This window comes from Epargyreus clarus, unplaced genomic scaffold (assembly GCF_041222505.1).
Source record: "Epargyreus clarus isolate Ecla_fem2 unplaced genomic scaffold, WU_Ecla_fem_2.2 ptg000018l, whole genome shotgun sequence".
NCBI classification, from domain to species: Eukaryota; Metazoa; Arthropoda; class Insecta; order Lepidoptera; family Hesperiidae; genus Epargyreus; species Epargyreus clarus.
Genome location: NW_027332226.1, coordinates 6,238,908 through 6,259,973, shown reverse-complemented (window position 1 = coordinate 6,259,973; position 21,066 = coordinate 6,238,908). Strand labels below are relative to the sequence as shown.

At 33.3% G+C, this 21,066-nt stretch overlaps 2 protein-coding genes across 2 annotated transcripts in view; one reads left to right on the top strand and one right to left on the bottom strand.

The window, feature by feature from the left end:
• Window positions 1-220: 220 nt before the first annotated feature.
• LOC140749626 (contactin-5) lies at window positions 221-12,302 on the top strand. Its single transcript, XM_073082733.1, has 10 exons — window positions 221-395; window positions 965-1,095; window positions 1,624-1,825; window positions 3,444-3,575; window positions 6,434-6,628; window positions 6,968-7,028; window positions 9,732-9,987; window positions 10,737-10,815; window positions 11,231-11,377; window positions 11,987-12,302. Exons 1-10 carry the CDS (start codon window positions 344-346, stop codon window positions 12,244-12,246), a joined length of 1,515 nt encoding a protein of 504 aa, XP_072938834.1. The 5' UTR covers window positions 221-343; the 3' UTR covers window positions 12,247-12,302.
• Window positions 12,303-13,835: 1,533 nt separating this feature from the next.
• The window catches only part of LOC140749703 (limbic system-associated membrane protein), a 182,122-nt gene continuing 174,891 nt past the window's right edge, over window positions 13,836-21,066 (bottom strand). The window contains exons 5-11 of the mRNA XM_073082835.1: window positions 19,743-19,898; window positions 19,158-19,239; window positions 18,551-18,653; window positions 17,885-18,043; window positions 17,343-17,460; window positions 16,980-17,069; window positions 13,836-16,588 (exon numbers count right to left, since the gene is read on the bottom strand). Coding sequence (XP_072938936.1) covers window positions 16,401-16,588; window positions 16,980-17,069; window positions 17,343-17,460; window positions 17,885-18,043; window positions 18,551-18,653; window positions 19,158-19,239; window positions 19,743-19,898 — 896 coding nt within the window. The 3' untranslated portion in view covers window positions 13,836-16,400. The remainder of the gene's footprint in view (window positions 16,589-16,979; window positions 17,070-17,342; window positions 17,461-17,884; window positions 18,044-18,550; window positions 18,654-19,157; window positions 19,240-19,742; window positions 19,899-21,066) is intronic.

Sequence of the window (21,066 nt, the reverse complement as noted above, 5' to 3'; positions counted from 1 at the left end):
AAAATCATTGTCGATTTTTGACCACCAGATGAAAACTAGTTCGTAATAATTATGTTTAGGCGTTGTCTTTTTGTCCTACCACGACCTTTTTAATTGTACAAGTAGGTTAATATTAGCATTTCCTGATCAACGTCGGTAACACTGTTGGTTATGATAAAGGTAATTACAGTTAATTTTAAATGTTCTAATTAAAAACTATGCGTCCAGCAAACATGCTAAATAATGCGCACTCCGGTTCAGTATTTTGAACTGCTACCACGGGAACTAGACTTTAGGGAAACAGGTTTTAGGAGTAATGGTCTGAATCGCGAAATTTAACGAAGAATTTTATACAGTCGGTAAAATGAAGTGGTTGTTTTACGTTGCTGTGTTCATTTATATGTTCTACAGGGCAGGTATGTTTGATATTAATATTTGCTTCAAAAAAATATTTCTTTTTTATATTAATAATCTATTTTCATATTATATGTTATCGCTTTGAATCATCATTTTCATTTGTACGTTAATTAAATTTATTATGTTTTTATCTTACTTATGTGTTCGGGCGAAATGTGATGATTACTGTGTCTTTATACAAGAATAATACAAAATTATGATATATCATAAATTATCGCCTGTTAGTTATTAAGTCAATCTTAACCAATTTTTGCCTACAAAAATATTAATTTTCCAATTTGCTACTTAAGGGACGTAAGATAGTAAGGTAATAACAAGGGTAACTGTATAATATACATATGTTGTTGCCGATTGTCGCTGTCTGCTGTCAGTGACCAACCATCGAACAGCGCCACTAATGAACGTCGTCGATATAAATTGTCGTCGACTTTTGTCTAATACGAGAAAACGGTGGGGTCGCCACGGGATACCAAGATTAATACGATATAATTTTATTTAAAACTTATATTTTATTCTCATGAGCTTAAGTAGTTAAGTAATAATAAATTGCTATTTGTTATTTTTTCAGTTTATGGGGCGAAGACTAATGAAATAAGTAACATAACGATAGACCCCATAAAATATGAGAGTGATAAAAATTTCTATTTACCCGGAGTTCAGAAAAGTATTATCTGTAGAGGTGCCTATAAGGGTCAAAAGGTATTTATTAACCTAGATTTTTGCTCTACTTTGATGTGGTGACGCTACATAACTAATTACATCGACTGAGTTCAGTTTTACCATCCGGTGTACTATATTTATTTAAACACTATAAAAACTGAATAGCCACAATTAACAATTAGTTTTATATTATTTTATAGCTTTGAAATGTAAATTTCTGCGAATTAACATAATATTCGTTAGTCACGTTTGACTGCAACACTTTTAAGCTCCACGGCTCGCCTCAGGTCCCAAGACCCAGTCTAAGATTTGACGACTATTCCTATGATAATAACCGGGAATGATAGCTTACCTTCTCCTTGAAAGCAGAGAAGCGTGCATGAAATTTTTGCTACTAGCGGTCACTCGTATAACTTCCGATTGCGCTCTACATAACTTCGTACGAGTAGATCGGTTGAGATCGAAATAAAAGGCGGGGCTCTCTTATTCTCACACTTTACTTATTATTTATTATTACTTATTTTTCACATTAAAAAGTGAATATACATATTTCTATGTTTGTTTTAGTTGGAATGGATTGATCCATTCAATAATACGGTTAAGCGGATAACTGGTAAACACATCTCGGTACAAGAACTCCGACTATCATCTTCAAAGGGTCGGGTTCCGGGTTTGATGCTGGTGTTCAGTAGGCTCAGAGTGGATGACAGTGGTGTGTGGGAGTGTCGAGGTGATGGCGCGAAACAGAATATTTCTCTGTGTGTCCTTGGTAAGTATCAGCCTAATACGTATAGCATAATACGGTGTTTAAAAGTAAGAAAAAATAACGACTTCAATCGGGTACTTTACAGCTAAAAATCATGGGTGTGTGGTAAGTGGCTACTGCCGCCCATGTACATGTAATCAACCCCAGATAAGATTCGACCACAGATGAATGAATGAATGAATAAAAATAATGAACATTTGGTGGTACGGAAGCCTTCATGTGCGAGTTCGACTCGTACTTGGCGAATTATTTCATAAGTAATGACCGCTTACCACGAGGAGTACCGGTTACTACATAAGTTTTATAAAATAAAGTTAAATTTCATGTCTATAATAATATATTTCGTATCTAAATAATGCAGTACGAAATCTAATCGGACCACTTATCAAATTTGAAACTATCTAAGTCTGCAGAATGCAGAGATCTTTTCAAGTAAAACCGGTCTGAAAATCCAGGTCAGACCATACGTAAATTAGGGATCCGAAGTTGCACAATACGAGATAATGCTATTATTTAATTTTCGTAAAACATATTCAAATTCGTCCAATCTTGCTTTTTTATTTTCATAATATAAAATTATCACAGGAGCGTGCAGTCACCTGATTCTAAGTGCCTACTGGTGCCCATGAACATCTGTAATCAACCTCAGATAAGATTCAATTTTTACATGATATGTGCTATAGATGCGCTGCTACCCCTAAGGAATGAGCTGCAATGCATTGGAAAAGTATGCCTCTTTTAGTACATCCTTTAAACCAGAACACAGCAGTGCTTATCGCTGTTATTAGGCAGATGTAGATGTAGCTGTGGTACAGCCGGAGTCAAATCACAGAGGCTTCTACCACCTTCAAGATATAATGTACATATGTACCTTAATGCACATTACTACCATGTTGTCTGTCACAGGATGCATCTAACGCTTTTATGACAATGATGAAAATTGACCCATTACACTGCAAAAATGAATGTAGGAAGAAAAAACTTTTGCGACAATTTATTAGAGGGTTTAGTTATTTGCCTACGGAACCTAAGATAATGTACAACTTATATTGCATACAATGTTCTTATTAAGTTCAATGACAATCATATATTGATCAATATAGACGGGGACAAGTCTCGTTCACGTTGACTTTGTATGGATAAGACCGTTTTTACTACGAGTATATATGTACAGTCAGCTCTAGAAGTAGATGAGCAGATGAAGATTCCATAAACACCTGTACACCAAAGCGTTCATAAATAGCTGAACAGTGAACCCCCTAACATTCAAAGTCAAAATTACCTGAACACCGATACGTGCAAAATAGCTAACGTCATTAATATCATATCATTGTACAGCTACTTTTGACACTGTAGTATTTATTTACTTTTAAAACTTTACGACGTATTAATTAACGAATTATGGTTCTAGTTGTGTTCAGCTACTAATGAACGCTTGGGTGTACAGGTATTTATGAGACCTTAATATTTTCATCTATTTTTAGAGTTGACTGTACGTGTAAATCGTGATGCCTGAGACTTAGGCATATACTTGCTTAGGTTTTAAGATTAAATATAGAGTGATTACAATTAAATTAAATTTTGTTTATATACTTTAATAATATAATTTTGTTTATTTCAGATCCGTCTCAATTCGTCGATACGCCTACAGAGGTGGCAGTGGATGCTGGCCGGTCCATAACCCTATCATGCCAGGCCCGAGGAAACCCGGAGCCAAGAGTAGTCTGGTACAGAAATGGGCAAGTAATAACCGGTAACTGCCTACACTTTATATTTTCAGACTATAATTATTACAGTACTATCATACTATAATAATCCTACTGTATTAGATACCATACTGTATCGTCTATGCGGTCTTTACTCCAAGGACATATGGAGCCCGTACTCAGGATCTTCCTAATGAGTGGGGCCCCAAAAAGCGAATATATTCGCTTACACCACATACGAGTACTAAGATTTACGCTCAAAATTTGTAAATTTAAATGTTGATCATTTATTGGACGCCTTAATTTTTTCTCATATCATTTTTTCCTCTCCCCGTGCTCCCGAATTCTTATTGGCCCTGATAATAGCTTAGTGTTTTGACATTCGGGCTTTCAATCGGAGGTATAAGGCTTGACCCTATGTTTTCAAAGTTATGTAGATATGTATTACTAATTAATTGTCACTAGCTTCAACGGTGAAGGAAAATAGTGTGAGGAAAGCAAAGTGATGGGTTGACGATGTTTAAACCTTGCTTCGGTTACGAAATGATTTTATTACAATTTTCAAGTAATGTCACCGGTAATCAACTTCTAAAACCTCTACAAACTTTATGAATAAGATTGTAATAAATATTTCACTTAAATACTTTATTATTATAATCACAAACAGTTTTATATACTTTAATTTCACTTGCTTAGTTCTTTCGTATGTATGAGGGCTAAATCTTACAAATAAACTTTAACCAGTTGACCCCCGTCACTTCACTATACCGTTTCTTACGAAAATAAATCAATATTAAAAGAAAATAGTAAGAGTTAACTCCTAACCTATCTCATATCCAAAGTTACTAAGTAGAGTTATTAAACGAAAAAGATTTTTAAGATTCTACTTTTTTGTGTATTTATGAATACTATAGGTAGCTATAACTAGCAACTATATACTATAACTAGCAACTGCATACTATAACTAGCAACATTTTTATACCTATTTGTATTTACTACAGTTACTGACAAATAAGTATTCATTTAACCGTACTATTTTCTTCATGCAAATTAAGAAAACAATACAACGAATTCGTGTCTTATATTCTTAGGAATCATGGATTAATTGAATGTATGTGTTATTATTAAGTCGTGATTATAATTTATTAGGTATCACTTTATAATCGAAGTAATAACACATAAATTATAATTATTTATTATTAAAGTGCCCCGCCAGTAATGTCTGTACCTATACATTTTATTCATTGTGTTAAAATTACGGAGTAATTAAATAACAATTACCATTCTTATTTATGAGGATATACATTAAATTATTATTTATTTTGCAATGAAAATTATTTAAAATTACAACATAATTTCAGATGTTAATTGTAGAGAAATATTTAGATCTTTTTATAAATGTTCGAAGCGGTTATTTACAATGGCAAAAAAATTGTTAGAATATTCTTATCGTCGCCTCGCAGAGTTTTTGCTATGGAGAAGAAACGGCGCAAGAAACTTCATAGCATATCTCAAACATTTTAATCCGGATTTTACTGGTTTCAGGTGGACTAGTATATTTTAATTATTAATAAACCTAAGTATAAAAACTCGAAGTACTTGAAAATCTCTCTTGTCTTGCTATAATAACATTTCCTTGTTTTTTAGTCCTGTTGTGGATGTTTTTGTGGGTCACATTCAGTTTTGTTGCAGGTAGAGTTATTTTTGTAATAAATGCTGTATAACGACCTGTATTTTGTAGTTTTTTTTATAAAAAAAACAGCCATTTGCGACCTTTAAAAAGACCCTAAGTCGAATTTTTGAAATAAACACACGTAATTCGGGTTTATTTCATTTACATTAAACAAAATAAGTTTAATTAAGAAAATAATAACTTAACTTACTAATTAATTAATGTTATTGCTATAATTCGCTTATATTAAATATTATATTATTAATTATATTAAGTCCGCTGATTTATTTCTTATCAAATTAAGTCAGTTCGAGGAATAATAAAGCTTTCAATATTATTTAGTTCTAATACGTACATTTTATCGTGTACGAGCCCCCTAATTTTAACAGTTTGGTCGCAAGTGGTACACAAATGCGTAACTTTATAGTTCGAGTAGTAGTAATAATGTATCGCCGATACGACTATTGTTGAATACGTGAAAATGGCGACGTGTTAGAACATAATCCACTATGTTGGCTAATAACGAAGACATAAGTTTTACATATTTCAGAAAAATATTAAGAATTTTTACTCAAATAGAGTTGCTAAAATGTTTAGTATGGAGAAAATAAGTGATAATTAATGATTTATGGTACGGTTTCAACCCTACCATTTCAATGTGTGAGGTGAAAACTCATGCCAAAGTATTATATACAGGGTGAATTTTTCAAATAGGCCTTCAGGGCTAAATCCGAAACTATAAGGATTAGCGAAAAATGCTGAAAGGAGTTACGATGCCGATTTTGATAAAAACTAAATTCGTTTTTTAAAATATCTTTTTTCTTAGCCGGGAATCGAACGAGTTCATTTTGAAAAAAACATACACCCTCTATATTATTCCAATATCTGATAGTGTCGCTTATAAGGATTAAATTCTGGGAAGTAATATAATGTGTAATTTCTACTTATTAGTTGATTTTATCATAAAAGCGTGTTTTTTAGTTTTTTGAACTATATTTATTATGTTATTATTGTATAGATAACATAGTTTCTTGATTTTCCAGAAACATGGTTTGATATTTACTCGTGATATAGCTATTTTGTAATCTGTTAATAGGTATTGACCTTGTCGCACCATACACTTTTTAATTGATTTTTTTGTCACATCATGTTTACAGGAAGTGGCAATTATCAGCGTAATAATTTGTCAAATGTGTTAATTATGTGTTGCGTAAATGCTATGGTAATTTGCAGATGACGCCGACATATCAGACAATAAGTACGAAGTGATGACAAAGTACAACAGTCAAGGATTTGAGGGTCTGCTCACAATCACGGGTGTGGAACCTGATGACAGTGGCATCTACACTTGTGATGCTATACAAGAAAGTCCGTTCGCTGATGACTGTAGCCATACACAGAGTATGAATATATCGCTGCTAGTAAATTGTAAGTCTGACTGAATATGAACGATTGAAATCAACGTTTTAAATTGAATTATTGAAGTACATCTGCTAGAAGGTGGTAGAACCCTTTGTGGTTTGACTCCACGGCACCACCGCCACATCTATTTCTGCCTCATAACGGCGGTGTTAAGCGCTGCTGTGTTCTGGTCGGAAGAGTGTGGTAAGGGAGACATACTTTTCCGAGTCATTGCAGCTTAGTCCTCAGGGGTAGCGGCACACCTGTGACCGACCTCAGGTAGGAATCTAATCGTATCTGGGATTGATTACAGATGTCCATGGGCGGTCGTTAATTAAAAGTTGTCATTAATAAAATTTGTTGCAGGTGCTCCTATGTTTAACGGTGGAAACGATACTGTGAAAGTATATGGCATGAAAGGAGAAAGGTAAAGTTTGTACTATTTATACTACCTCTACCACATACCATGTACGAGTAGGTTAAAATTGCAGACGAGTTAAGCATTGCTGTATTTTAAGATCGGTAAGGAAGATGCAAGCAGGAATCATATTTTAATATTAAACCTTCAGGATCGCACTGTGATGCAATGTGATGTGCAAAGTCAAGCTGCACTTTAATTCTATTAAATACGAGCGTAGGTCACAGTGATCTCTTACCATCAGGTGCAAACTTTTCATATTTCAATACAATTAAAATAAAAAACGCGTCATAAGAGCTTTGCGGTGTGTGCTCCAAATCTCTATCAGTTATGAGGACCAACATGTGCCCAGCAGATAAATGTAAAATCAAACTTAAAAAAGTTATAAATAAAAAATGCATGTACGAACGTTACAATTTTTCAAATTTCAAAATCAATCAAACCAGTTTTTTACCTGCTTAAGATCGAAATTTGACAATTCTAAAACACTGAAATGATTAAATATCGACCTTTGCTAGGCGAAAATTAGTTACATTGATTATATGTGGGGAAATGTTTCTTAAAATACATGGATTAGCTCACCTGTATTTGTCGCGATAGCCTGACTAGTTCTGACAATGCGGCATCCTTTATAAGCTCTTGCCGGTCTTATAGAGCGCGTGGCAGAAACTGTGGAACGTTCCGATTCGGCGGGCGTCGACATTGAATAGATCCGTATTCTATCGAGTTTCCTTGTTGTCTGCGCGTGTGCACAAGTATTCATTAGGGTGGGTGCGCATCATTGTGATTGCATTAATCTTCACCTATCATCTATGATCCGGCTTTGAATTGAAAATAACTTTTCAGCCGCAAATTGAAACTGACTTCAGGCACTCAGACACTGTTTACTTTTTCCGATATCTGGTACTCTTGCTTGAGTTGCTTAAATATATTATGTAGCTTAGACTGAAAATGGTTATTCAACATCATTTTGAAAATCGTAAAGCATGTCATTGCCACTTTTAAGAATGTATTTCTTATTTGAATCTATTGGATTAGCTTTATTTTTGACTTAAACTTGATTTTCTAATCAGTAGCTTTTTATATCAGCTTCGAGCCATAATACGAGGTGAGTGACGTATAAACCGGACCAACTGGTGCAATTTTATCAAAAACTAGGATCACTATGCAGTGTGACTTGCATAGGTTTCCGAGTTTGATTAACTTTTGTTTTTTTTTTCTGGCTCGAAGGACCGTTTTTTTGGGTGAACGACTATTAGGTTGCAGGTGTAGAAATTATTTGTATGCCTTAAGCCGGCTTCAACAATCCCGGACTAGCTAGACTTAAATATCCAATTTAGGTTTCTGATTTTGGATGTCTGAACAACTCACCTTTGGACGAGTCTAGTGTGAATTCTTAACATACACGTTGTTTCGTTGCACAATCATCATGAGCTTCATCTCAATAGCTATTCTAGCAAAGTTACGTTAAATCATTGATATCGATTGGGCTTTAATCATTAGACAATCACTAATTTTCAAACACGTGTAAGTTAACGATGTTGCAAAATGCAAATTAAAAGAAGATTAAATTCAACTTCTTGGATGTTTATTATTTTTTATTGGATTTTATTATTACATCCATTTTTACGTGTTCGTTCCGCATTGTGGAATCTAAATCCACAGTTTAAAGTATTAAATTATGTTCTTCAGTTTACATTTACTTCCTTCTTTCTCTCTTCACTTTACTTTCTTTACTTTGTCATGTTTTACTTTCCAGAAGATTATCCTTTACCCTTAGAATGAGTTTTACGTTTTTACAAGAATGACTGTTTTTGTATTTGTTTACGTATTGGCCATAGATTTCCAATTACCGCCCCTAGCGGACTGTATCAGGACTGATTGGAAATGTATAGGAAATAGGTAAACAAATATAAAAACAGTCATTTTTGTAAAAACTAATAAACTCATACGAAGGGTACAGAAGATTATCTTTATAAAAGAGTTTATCTTCCGGTTATAATTTGTCTTCCGGTTCGCAGTTAGGATTTTTTTAACCTAATTACACACTTTTCCTTTTATTATCTTCGTATCTTCTTTTAGGTTAAAAAAATCACCCTGTATATTCTCATTATCAATAAATTATCTGTATTACATCACTTGTTTTAAGAGAAAAAAATACGATAAAAGTACAAGTATTTTTCAGTATGCTATTTCTCAGTAAGATGATGGTTTTATTCTAAGCGTGCTAGAGAGGAATACAAAAGAAGAATCGTTCGCAGAGTGCGATTACTCTCCCTTGAGAACACTCGAGAGAACTCGAGAGTATTGAAACTATTCAATTTTGCAAAAGTATTTTTACTTAAGCTGATATGGCTGTTAATGCGGAAACGGTATATTTTCATACCCTTTCTGATTTAAGTTTATTTTTTTTAGTATAGAGTATCTGAATTATTTATGTTTGTGTCATCTGCGTAACTTGTTCTTATTCTTATCTGGTGCTTTATTGTCATATCTAAAATGCAATAGTGTTGATATAGTGGTCGCAATTCGATTATAAACGTCAACAATTTTCAATAACTACCAATTAAAAAATCGTTCGACAAACAGATCGAAAAAAGTTTCAAAATAGTTTTGTCTTTGACTATATACCGATAACAGTCTTAACACATAATTTAATTATTACTAAAATAAAAAGATAATAATGTCTTTAATTTAAATAATATTTTCCAGCGTTCAGATAGTTTGTGCAGCTAGCGCTTATCCGATCCCTACGTACAGATGGTTTGAAGAGATCAAAGATACGTTATCCGAATTTGGTCCAGAAAGGATACAACTGGTCAATGAAGGAACCGAAGCAGTTCTAACAGTTAAAGCGGATGATTCCACCTTTGGCAAGAAGTATAATTGTCGGGCTTCGAACATATATGGGAATGCTGAAAGAACTTTCATGCTCCTGAAAACTGAACCGCCAGAGGAGCCCATCGAGGTAATAGAATTAAAATGGTGGATATTATATCAGAAGCCTAGTTGTTAAGAAACTCAGCCTCTTGATCGGGTCCTAAGTTGAAATCCCAGGCTCGCACCTCTAGTTTTTCAAAGTTATGTGCGTATTATAAATTAATTATCACTTGCTTGAACAGCGAGGCTTTAACAAATCTTAAAAAAAAGTTTTCAATGCTATGTGAAGTCTACCAATTTGCACTTGGCCAGCGCGCTGGACAATGGCCTTATCTTTCCCATACTGAGAGGAGACCCGCGCTCCGCAGTGGGACAGTAATGGGCTGATGATGATATTTCATCATCAATTTATTACTGCCTCACTGTTGGTCAAGGATTTTCTTATCACAGAGAAGGTTTAAGTTAATTGTCTACCGCACTGCACACTGAAATCTTTTCATTGGAACACGGCAGGGCACCGGCGTCGACAGTACGATACCGGCAGTATTTTTTTCTTAATTTTATGATACGACAGTGTTTTGACACTTAATTATTTATTTTATATGTAGTAAAGCACACTTAATTTATTTTAATTAATTTATTCAGTGACGTATGAAGTATGCCTCAAACCATTTGAAGCAATTGCATGACACGTCTGGTATAATATTGGGTCATTTTCATATACAACCCTCGTTTTAATATCTTGGTAAGGATATTGTGCGTAATAATTAGAGCTAAGTTCATTTTTATCTGTATTACTACTACTTATTTATTTTTAATAATTTATTTTATATTTAGGTTAGAGTCCACAGTGTTTCTTACGATGAAATAAAGCTTCAAGTCACTTGGGATGGTGAACTATTCTTTCCTGTGAATGGCAAGTATCTATATTTACTATTTTTTTTTTCACTATTGCAATAAACAACAGAATAGTATATATCGAAGAATTTAATTTGTACGAGAGTGTATGAAAAAAATGTATTTTCTTCAAATTGAGCTATTTCCTTTAGTGTGTCATTCATCATTCCTTCCCAGCATTGGATCCTTAAACGACACTATCCGATGATCGAGTAATACAGGATGTTTTATACTAAGGAAGAGATTTTTTAAACTCATTAATTTCAAGTTTCAAGCATCATTATGCAGTTTTAATTTTTATCAACGTCAATTCCTGTAACTCCTTTCAGTATTAATGATATAATCCATATAGTTTCAGATTTTGCTGCCTAGGCTCACTTGAAAAATTCAACCTGTATACTTATAGATTTTAACAGAGATTTTTAATTTCGTAGATATCGGTGTTCAGTACTTAAACCGAGAAATTTTAAAATCAAGAAGCCCAAGGGAGAGAGATTGGAAGCTATCCATAAATGTGGAAGTAAAACCCGAGGAAGAGCCAGATTCTGACGATTTTAGTCAAATTGATGATAATCAGAAAAGTAAATATATGTTTATTATTGGTGAAGCAAAAAAATATAAACATATCTTAATTTTATTTTATTTTATGGATGACGGATTGATAGATTTCATGAATATTATGTCGGCAGTAAAGTTCCCACCATTTTTTAAGTTGTAAAATTCCGCATGTCATTATTATAATTAATTTTCAATCATTCAAAAGGGAATACTTGCTTCAACTAATTTATGTTATTTTTGGTCTGAGTTAACTTATGTGTTTTTAAATCTTTAAAATGGTATGCTAAGTAATAAAATATGCAATTTAGTCCCCTCGTTGCCAAGTTCTACTACTACTAAACGGTGGGAAGTTTTTTGCCATTATTAATTTTTACTTAGATAACTTCATTTTCTTGGTGTTGATTATATTGTAATACTAAATATAATTCTTATCTAAATTAAATCATGAAATTAATGTATTATCAAAATAGTTCTAAAAGCACGAATCCTTGAAGAGTTGGAAGTATTGTCGAGGACATTAAAAGTTTCATTTCCAGTGACAATCCAAAATTACTGACATCCAGTACAGGAGGCTAAAATGTATTCATTTTTTATCATATATACATATATTAATCAAGATGTTCATTTTTAAGGTATTTTCGTGACTGTACCAGACTTAGAGGCGGAGTCAGATTATTGGATTCGTTTGCGAGCTATCAACAGTATCGGATCCTCTCCATGGACGACACCAGTTAAAGGTTCCACTGTCGCTAAGCCAGAGGAGGAATATCCAAATGAACCCGTTAGGACAGTCGCGGCGAAGGTCGACTCTGACTCATTTTATGGCATATTTTTTGCCGGTGGCATCATAATTGTCGGAGTAGGCTGCATGTTTGCTATGCGTATGGTGTAATACTTTGATATTTAAATACATAGCAGTCACTTGTTTAATAAATATTTGTTGTAACAGCTTGTTGTTTTGTTATTACTACATTTAAGGAAAATTGGCAGATGGATAACTAAAATCGGTAAATTTTGTTTCTGAACTTAGATTTAATATGTTACCTAATTACTACGTTATTGGTAATCGGAGCCACTAAGTAACTTAATTTATTATTAAATAAATAATTAGTAAAACAAGTATTGAACAAAATTGTGCTAGGTGGCACTTATTTTTAACAGACTTCCCAAAGGAAGAGAGGTTATCTATTCGACACGTATATATATATTTTTTTATTTTTTTATGCATGCCCAGCGATTTTTTCGCGATGCTGCGACCGATCGACATGATTCAAACACCATTGTATGCGGCTAGTTTCACAGGGGGTCCCATATTGAGGAAATTTGAAAATTTTTGTCAGTTTTCCCGGAAAATTGAGAAACACGATTTCTTATAAACTTGGATAACTCGAGTATTTCTTAACCAATTTCAGTATTCTTTTTTTCATATGAAAGGGTGTTTCATTGCGGTACTTTCCTACCTAGACATAGGTGTGGTCTGATTGTTAGAAATTTGAGTTATGAGGTGGAACTCATCATCATTACCCCTGTTTTTTACATATTTTATGATAACTTACCTCCTGGCCACCCAATTCTCATGAAACCTAAAATGAACATTGAGTATCTAAATTAACATGATATGATGAAGAGTTCGACCTTCAACTCCTCAACCCTGATATTGTAGAGCCTCCTGCCTCAACCATATAAGTTAGGTGTTTGGAGCTTACGAATATTTAATAACGTCGATACGCAGAGATGTACCTATGATGGAAAACTCCACCTTCAAAGTCTGAAGTCAGCGCTCATATTGGACACGCTGTTTACGCCGTTATGAAACGAAATGTATTGAGCGACTTCACATATATGTACTAAACCAAAATTTATTTTAATTATTTTTTGCTTTGTAGTGACATAGAAGTCACTTTTATTTTTTTGTTATTTTTTTTTAAGTATAAACATTCTATAATTAACCAAAACTATATACAAAATATATAAAAAATATTAAATAATAAAAGCTAAAACATAAGATACCCAGAATAAATAGATATATAATTTAGAGATACAACAATGGAACAAAATAAATTTAAAGAGGAAATCAAAGACTATTAGTATTTGTATAACCACCTTTATTGGAGGCAGAGTCTGTTTAAGTAATGTACTTGTAACAATCAGTGTATACATGGAACGTCATAAACGGCATAGTAACGTATATACAAACCCAAATGAATTTTCAGCAACATACCAATTGAAATCAACTACTATTTTATAGTAGGTAGAAGCTAAACAATAAAGTAAGCGAGACACAGTTCTTGTCAGCTTCAGCTGTCAGCTGTCAGCTTCTATATTTGGATATAATTTTGTTGAATATAAATTTGTAGTAGATTGGCAATTACCGAGACACTTAGACTGGCTACCAATGAGCTATTATCGCCCGAGCGACAGCTGCGTAGACCATCTTGTCGCTTAAGCAACAGAGTTACTAAAGTCGCTACCACGACTACGAGTACATTAAATTTATAAATTGAGCAACAGATTAACGCCAATTTTCGATTTTATTCGAAATTAATAAAAAATTATGCGTCTGTTTAGATGTATAAGTTGCTGACGAGCTCTTAACAGTCGCGTTAACCGCAGCTAAATCGTTAGAGCTACCAGTTGCCGGAGCGACAATAGCCCATGCGCAGTCAGCCCTAACATTAAGAAAAAGTATCTACACGTTTAAATAATTGCTATGTCAAATTACTTACTTTAATAACAACAAAAATATATAAATGTCAGAACATTAAGTTTTGATTTAGTTAAATGTGTCCCGCTTTCCGCTTAGCGTTCATTTAAATGAAAACAGTTTTATACTGTTTAAGCTACGACGATATTATCGTTCACTTTGTGAAAGCGCTGTTTAATATGCATTTAGTTAAGGGATCTACCCTTATGCTTTATAAGCTTATAATTTTGTATAAAACAATAATAGACGTGAAGACTGTATAGTCTGAAAATCAGTTTCAAAAGCAAGTGAAAAATTTCAAGTAGGAAATTTCAGTCTTCCTGTAACATCATAACTACTACGTCGCCTACTGATACTTTAAGCTTTAAATTGACAAATCTGTTGACTACGATATTAATAACTGTTCTCATGGCAATTCCCTTCGTTATAGATATATTAAGCGTTTCAAAGAAATTATTCCGTTTTAAATAAATACACATATCATTAAAGCAACTACATTCTTTGGTATCATAACACACCTGCACTTCCAAATATTGTCACAGTTATTTTTTGTTGGTTAAAGAGTAGAAATCTACACTAAAATGTTTTATAATAAATAACTTAAACATCTAATATCTAACGTAACAATATTTACTCATAAAGGAAGTCAATGTTATATATTTCATTTTTAGCATACAATTCGAAAGACTTTGCACGATTACTTAAAAGTAACATGAGTATTACGGAGATTTTAAATTATTATTTGTCTTGAAATTAAGTGTTCCTATTATTTTTATTTATTAATTCAATATTTTTTATGACTGTTCCAATTACCATAAATTTAAATCCTAGAGATACATATTTTTGCAAATAAACACGAAAACTCAAATATACATCTTGTGCATACGTACACACACATCAACTTCAATAATATAATATGTAACTAAATAATAACTGGAAATATTTACAAATAGCAATAAAAGATGACCAATCTACCTCTATTTAAAAATGTTAATAATTAGACCCACCTGAATAAATTGGCATTTTATATTTCTAACGAGTAGACATTATAACACTGATTCGAACTAACTTTCAAAATTGTTCTTATAATACATATAAATGAAACTCTACATTCCTTAACATTAGATTTCAATAAATATTTTCCAAACATTCGTAAATATTTCATTATATTCTTAATTTAAATTAATGACAAAGACTTCTTGAAACAAAATTAAATCTTTTACACTATCAACGAAGGCAAAAGTGACCAGCTGTTAAAACTAACGCGACATTGCAGCGTATAATTGGCGTAAAAATAAGCTTCCTTCACTCCCGAGAGTAATAACATTCTCATTTACATACATAGAAAGGTAAAATTGACAAATGAATGAATTTTCTTCATTATTTAAATGAGAATCATCATATGTTCAGAAGCAATCATAACTAGCAGGTGTAGCGTAGCATGTTAGAGCAAAATCGCGTTGGTTTAAACGGCTGTTGAAGACTATAAATATAGGTACATATAACTTGATCTGTACGAAAAAATGTTTTGTTGTCACATTTGTATTTTTTCTTATTGTCTACACGTATTTTTCTATTTATGTAGGGTGTGTATTTTATATATTAAAGAATTTCCGAGATAAGTAGGTATTTTATAAAGCCAATACACTTTTCTAACAATAAAAAAGCGCGTGGTAAAAACGTGGACGCAATATTTTGTATTTCAACAACAGCGAAAATGTGCCAAACTTTATTCTATGCCGAAATAAATTGAATTTCAAAGAACTATTATTATCATTCCTTTATATAAATGGTGTGATTTTTTCCTTATTCGGTTTCGTGCCTTTAGGTAGGGCTGTCAAAATGCCGAAACTTTTGTGTTTCAATTTCGCTGAAATCTTGTCATTCGTGATGATATCAACAGTTCTTTAAAACCAATATAATTTATCCACGATTATATTAAAATTGCAGTCGTTTTTACACTTATTAGCATAATCTTCACTTAAACCGAAACAGCTAGACATAAATTACAAAAATGTGAGGCCACGGAAACATTTTACAAGAACACTTATTAAATTTTAAACAGACAATTATATCCTTAAGTTATGCTTTTCCTATCTATAAACAATTTGAATGATTTTGGGGATATTAATGATAAAGTAAAATAAGAAAATGTTAAAAAAAAATCAAAAGTACCTAATAAAAACTCTTTGTCATTTAAGGCATGCAGTATGGCTCAATAATTATTACATCGGCATATACACAAAGTTTTAACACTAAGCATTTTCAAGACAGAGAACGATAATAAAAATACATACATACATTTTAATAACTAAAATAAGATATCCCCAAGTCTAGAACGTTCAGAAACAACCGGTGAAGATAATAGTGGCGATCAAAAGAAGCAGGGAAGCGACGAGTTTGACCGCTTGACCGGTTTGGGGGTTGGGAGTAATGTCGAACCACACGGAGTCACCGGCCTCATTCTGCGTGCAGACGCGGGCGTAGAAGATAGTGCTGTTTGGTAGAGGACCTACGACGTACACGGTGTCTGTGGAAGAGGAATAGTTTAGTTTAAAAAAACTAAAGTACACGCTTTTATAAAAATCAAACTAAAAAATAAAAAATAAACTTTTTAAATTTTTAATGAAAAATTGTATTAACAACAAAAAAAGATATATTTAATTGTAAAAAAAGCGTGGGGTGCACACTCTCGGTAGTAATAAATATTTTACTGACAGACATGAGCAGAAGGACCAACACTTTGATATTTTCAAAAGCAACCCATATAATATGTAATAATAAAATACTACAATGTAATTGGAAGATAATAAGCATGCTATTATATTATTTATTTTACTTAATTTATGTTTCTTTACTTTTAATTAAATGAAATAATAAATGACAAAAAGACGAACGTTTTTAAATATATGAGTACACACCATTTAAACTTGCAGGAACTTCGATTTCATATGCAGTATCCCAATCAGGTAGTAAGCTTCCGTTGACGGGAACCAATTGGAACTTGAAGCCTGTAGGTAATAGTAAATGAATGAACCAGTATTGAATAATAAAAATGTACCTAATATTATATAGCAATAGATTGGACCTGAGGAGAAAAATTCTCACTTTTAATAATAAGTTGTCCTGTTAAACGTCAGTTAATATGAAGTTGTGTCAGTGTGAAGCAGGATAAAAGTTTTTGGGCTAACCTCCGCTCTAAAGCTTCATATATTTCTTCTCTTTTCGATCTACTCATGCCGCGGTATTTATTATTAGACATATTATAATAATTGAAGTCTTACCGCTGATTGGAAGGTTTTTAGGATCGATTGGAGTTCCTTCTTCAGGTTTCGAAATGGTGCAGTTGCTACAGGTTATGTTGAATGTGACCTCATTGACCCTCTCTTCGATTATGCTTACCTGAAACATACAAAGTAATTAAAAATAATGCTTAATATGTTATTTGTTAGAAACCATTTCTAGCAGTTTTGTTTCATGCCGACCGACTTATAAACAAGCCCATCTTAGTAATTAGAAGTGAAAACGGATCTTCGGTTTCATGTGGAATGTCTATTACATGTTATAGATAACCATGAGCGGTAGCGACCACTTCCCATCAGGTGAATTCCAAACTCATTTACTATTCCGATCGTATAAAAATATTCTCAAAATGGTACAACTGATCATGGTTTAAACGCAACAGAACTGCTTTACTCTATTCTGCCTCCAAACAGCACTCCGCAACAACTACTTTAGTATTATAAAAAGTTCGTAAAAGGTTAATAATGAGCGACACTAATGTCAATTTGATAATAAACGGCAATTATAACAAACATGGTCTTACTTCATCTGGAGGACTTGGCTTGTTTCCGAGTGACACGTCGAACACAATGGCAATGTGGCCTTTGGTGTTGTTCGCAGTACACATGTACTCGCCCAGCGCACGCTCGTCACGGACCCTCAGTTGCAGGATGGAGCTGGAGCCGTCTTCGCTGTGCAGAACCTGGGATCCAAAAGAAGTACTCGTAATTGGAGCAGACTAATTTTAATTTCGCTCCTCTGAATATACGAGTAAGTCATTAATCGTTTTCTTGCAATTATTTTTAATATTGTCGTAATCTCCATTGTTGGAAAGGGGTAGGAAACATTTTATCTTTCCGTCTCATACTCAATTGAGTAGTGCTACTTTAGCCTTGTTTGAATATTTATTTGAACTTATCTACCACGACGAACGTAGCTACCATCGTAGACCTAAGTTTTATTTTGACATATTCCTTAATTGCAAAGCGAATAATAAAATAATTAATAAGCAAAAAAAAACTAAAAATGATATTTACCTGACGTGCGAAGTTAAAATTTATAGAGCACTTCGGAGAGGCTACATACATGTCTTGCTATTTAATATTGTGTGTTTTAAGCAGAAATTCTAGTTTATTTTGATCATTTTTTATACAAACTTAAGCTTACTTTATTACAACCTTTTTTTCGGTAACAAGTTGCTATATCTTACCGAATCTTGATCCTCGATGGGTTCGTCATAGGAACTGCTGTAGCGCCTGAACCAGCGGTACATAGGTGGTGGGTAGGCAAGAACTTTGCAGGTGATATTTTTTCTGCAAAGAAAAAATACACCCAATTATTATTTTTCATCTGGTAAATATTTTTTTTATTTAGTCAATTATTTGTAAATATAATTTAGTCAATTTATTTGAATATAATATATTAGATTATTATATTCAAGTACGATCCGTTTTATGCAGGACCAAAGAAGAACGAAGGATGATAGATAGTGACTACAATTCTTTCAGGATTTATTATAACTGAAAAATGTTCCTGTATTCCCGCAGTATTTCTTTAGTAAGAACGTTCCTTATCTTTGACATAGGTTTAGATATTACGGAATCTATCATATAGTATACTTTATGAATTTACATATTTGAATTTTAAACTTAATTTCTTCTTGCGGTGTCTCTCTAACTAGTAAAGATCGACTATCAGCTTTCTTAATTTTTTTTGAGAGGCGAAATAGTTCATCTGCGCTTGCTATACCGGTCTACTCTCGAATGTTTAAAGGAATAGGAATATGTAAAGTGACATGTAACGTAATGAATACTTACGTTTCATTAATAAGAACATATGTTTCCTCAACGCCGTATGAAGTGCCTTCTTTGATCATGGTGTTGATCAACAGTGGTTTATCTATAACAGTAAATTTCATAGCATATATTAATTAAATTTTAAAGCAATTATTAAGTCTTTGAACTCAAAGGTATGCGAATAGTCAACAGTGAAAACTTTAATTAACCGTTAGCCTGAAAACTTGGCCATGTGGAAAATTGGTATTTAGGACGAAATTGGGTACCTGATACTAAATAATGACGAAACAGCCTCGTTAACAGTTGACATTTAGAGAACGATATACTATTTGATTTAATTTGGATATTACGTTTCAATTATTATTACGAACACTTTTTTGTTTTCAAAAAAGGGATGATCAATATCTCACAAATATTGTGGAATAATTCAAAATGATTTCATTGATTCAGTCTCGGTGATAATATGTTTTTTTTTAATTTTCATTAAGTCTTACTTTGTCTTATTATTATTACTTATATACATACTATTTCTTATTGTTTCCTTAATTACTATACTGCGTATTTTTATGTTTTTACGTATTTACTTTTCTTTCTTTCATTACTTACGTTGAACAATAACTTGCACCCGTTTGTCCGTGTAGTACGACAGAGCCTCCTGTGTCACGCGGCAGTCATAATCTCCGGAATCGCTATAGGACAGGTTCTTGATCGTCAGCTGGTAGTTGTCGTCCTTCTTTTTGATCACGTACTTTTTGGGGTGTTCTGAAATGTTTAATAGAATAGTTTTAATATTTGAGTTTTCTATGGTAAGATCATAGAACTGTTTGCGGTTGCACTCTGGAGAACCCAATGCGACTGTTGATCCTTAGCTGTGCTGCATTCTGGCTTATTGGTATAGCAAAGAAGGGACACTTATAGGAAGTATTCAAAGTTAGTCCTCAGGGCAACAAGCGTCTACGGCTAAAAACAGTTCAGGTTATGTTGATTGGTTGATACCTCTATTGGATCTATACAGTTGTGAATAGCTAAGTGATTTTTTGGACAGTCTAAAATTATGTTATATTGCAAAAGTATCGTTTTTTTTTAAATATGTAAAACCTTTATTAGGGTAAACTGTATGAATTAGAACACGAATTTACAAATATAAACTTGTACCTAAACACAATAAATGAATATCGTACACATGTCTATTAATAATGCAATATGTCAGTCCAATTTATAGCTATTTGCGGTCGGAATCACATCAATCCCTCTTAACATTAAACTCACATTGTGCCAAAACCCATTACTGTTCTGTTTTATGTGAAACAATGGAAATTCAGCTATAGGTAATGGAAATGATTCATTATGGGGTGCCTTTCAATTGAGCAGTGCGACAATAGTGCGACAACGGTGCGACCGCAGTGCGACAACAATGCGACCGAAGTGTTATTGACTGACGTTTTTAATTTGAAGATTGAACTAGGGAGCGAGCACGCAGATCACCTGATAGTTAGGGCTACTGCCGCCTATGGACATTAGTAATCAACCCCTCATAATAATAGATTTCTATCTAAGGCTGACCATAGTTCAGTCGCTATCCCTTAGGCAGTGGCGGACTAAGGTCGTCGGAGGCCCGGGGCGGAAAGTTGAATGGAGGCCCCCAGTCTAAAAAGTTGACCTGCGATTCCCTGACCATTCTTTTTCGGTGACTGATACACATTTCATAGATTGTTTGATTTTGTGACCTTTAGCAACTCTGTTTGGAGGCCCCTCAGGATAGGAGGCCCGGGGCGGTCCGCCCCTTCCGCCCATTAAGCCACCTTATAACTAAGTACATCTTCATTAGTACATCCTTCAAACCAAAACCACAGATTAATAAATAGTTACTACCCAAAAAACAGTGCTTACCACTGACAGAAATGGGTAGGATTTTATTTTTAAATTTAAA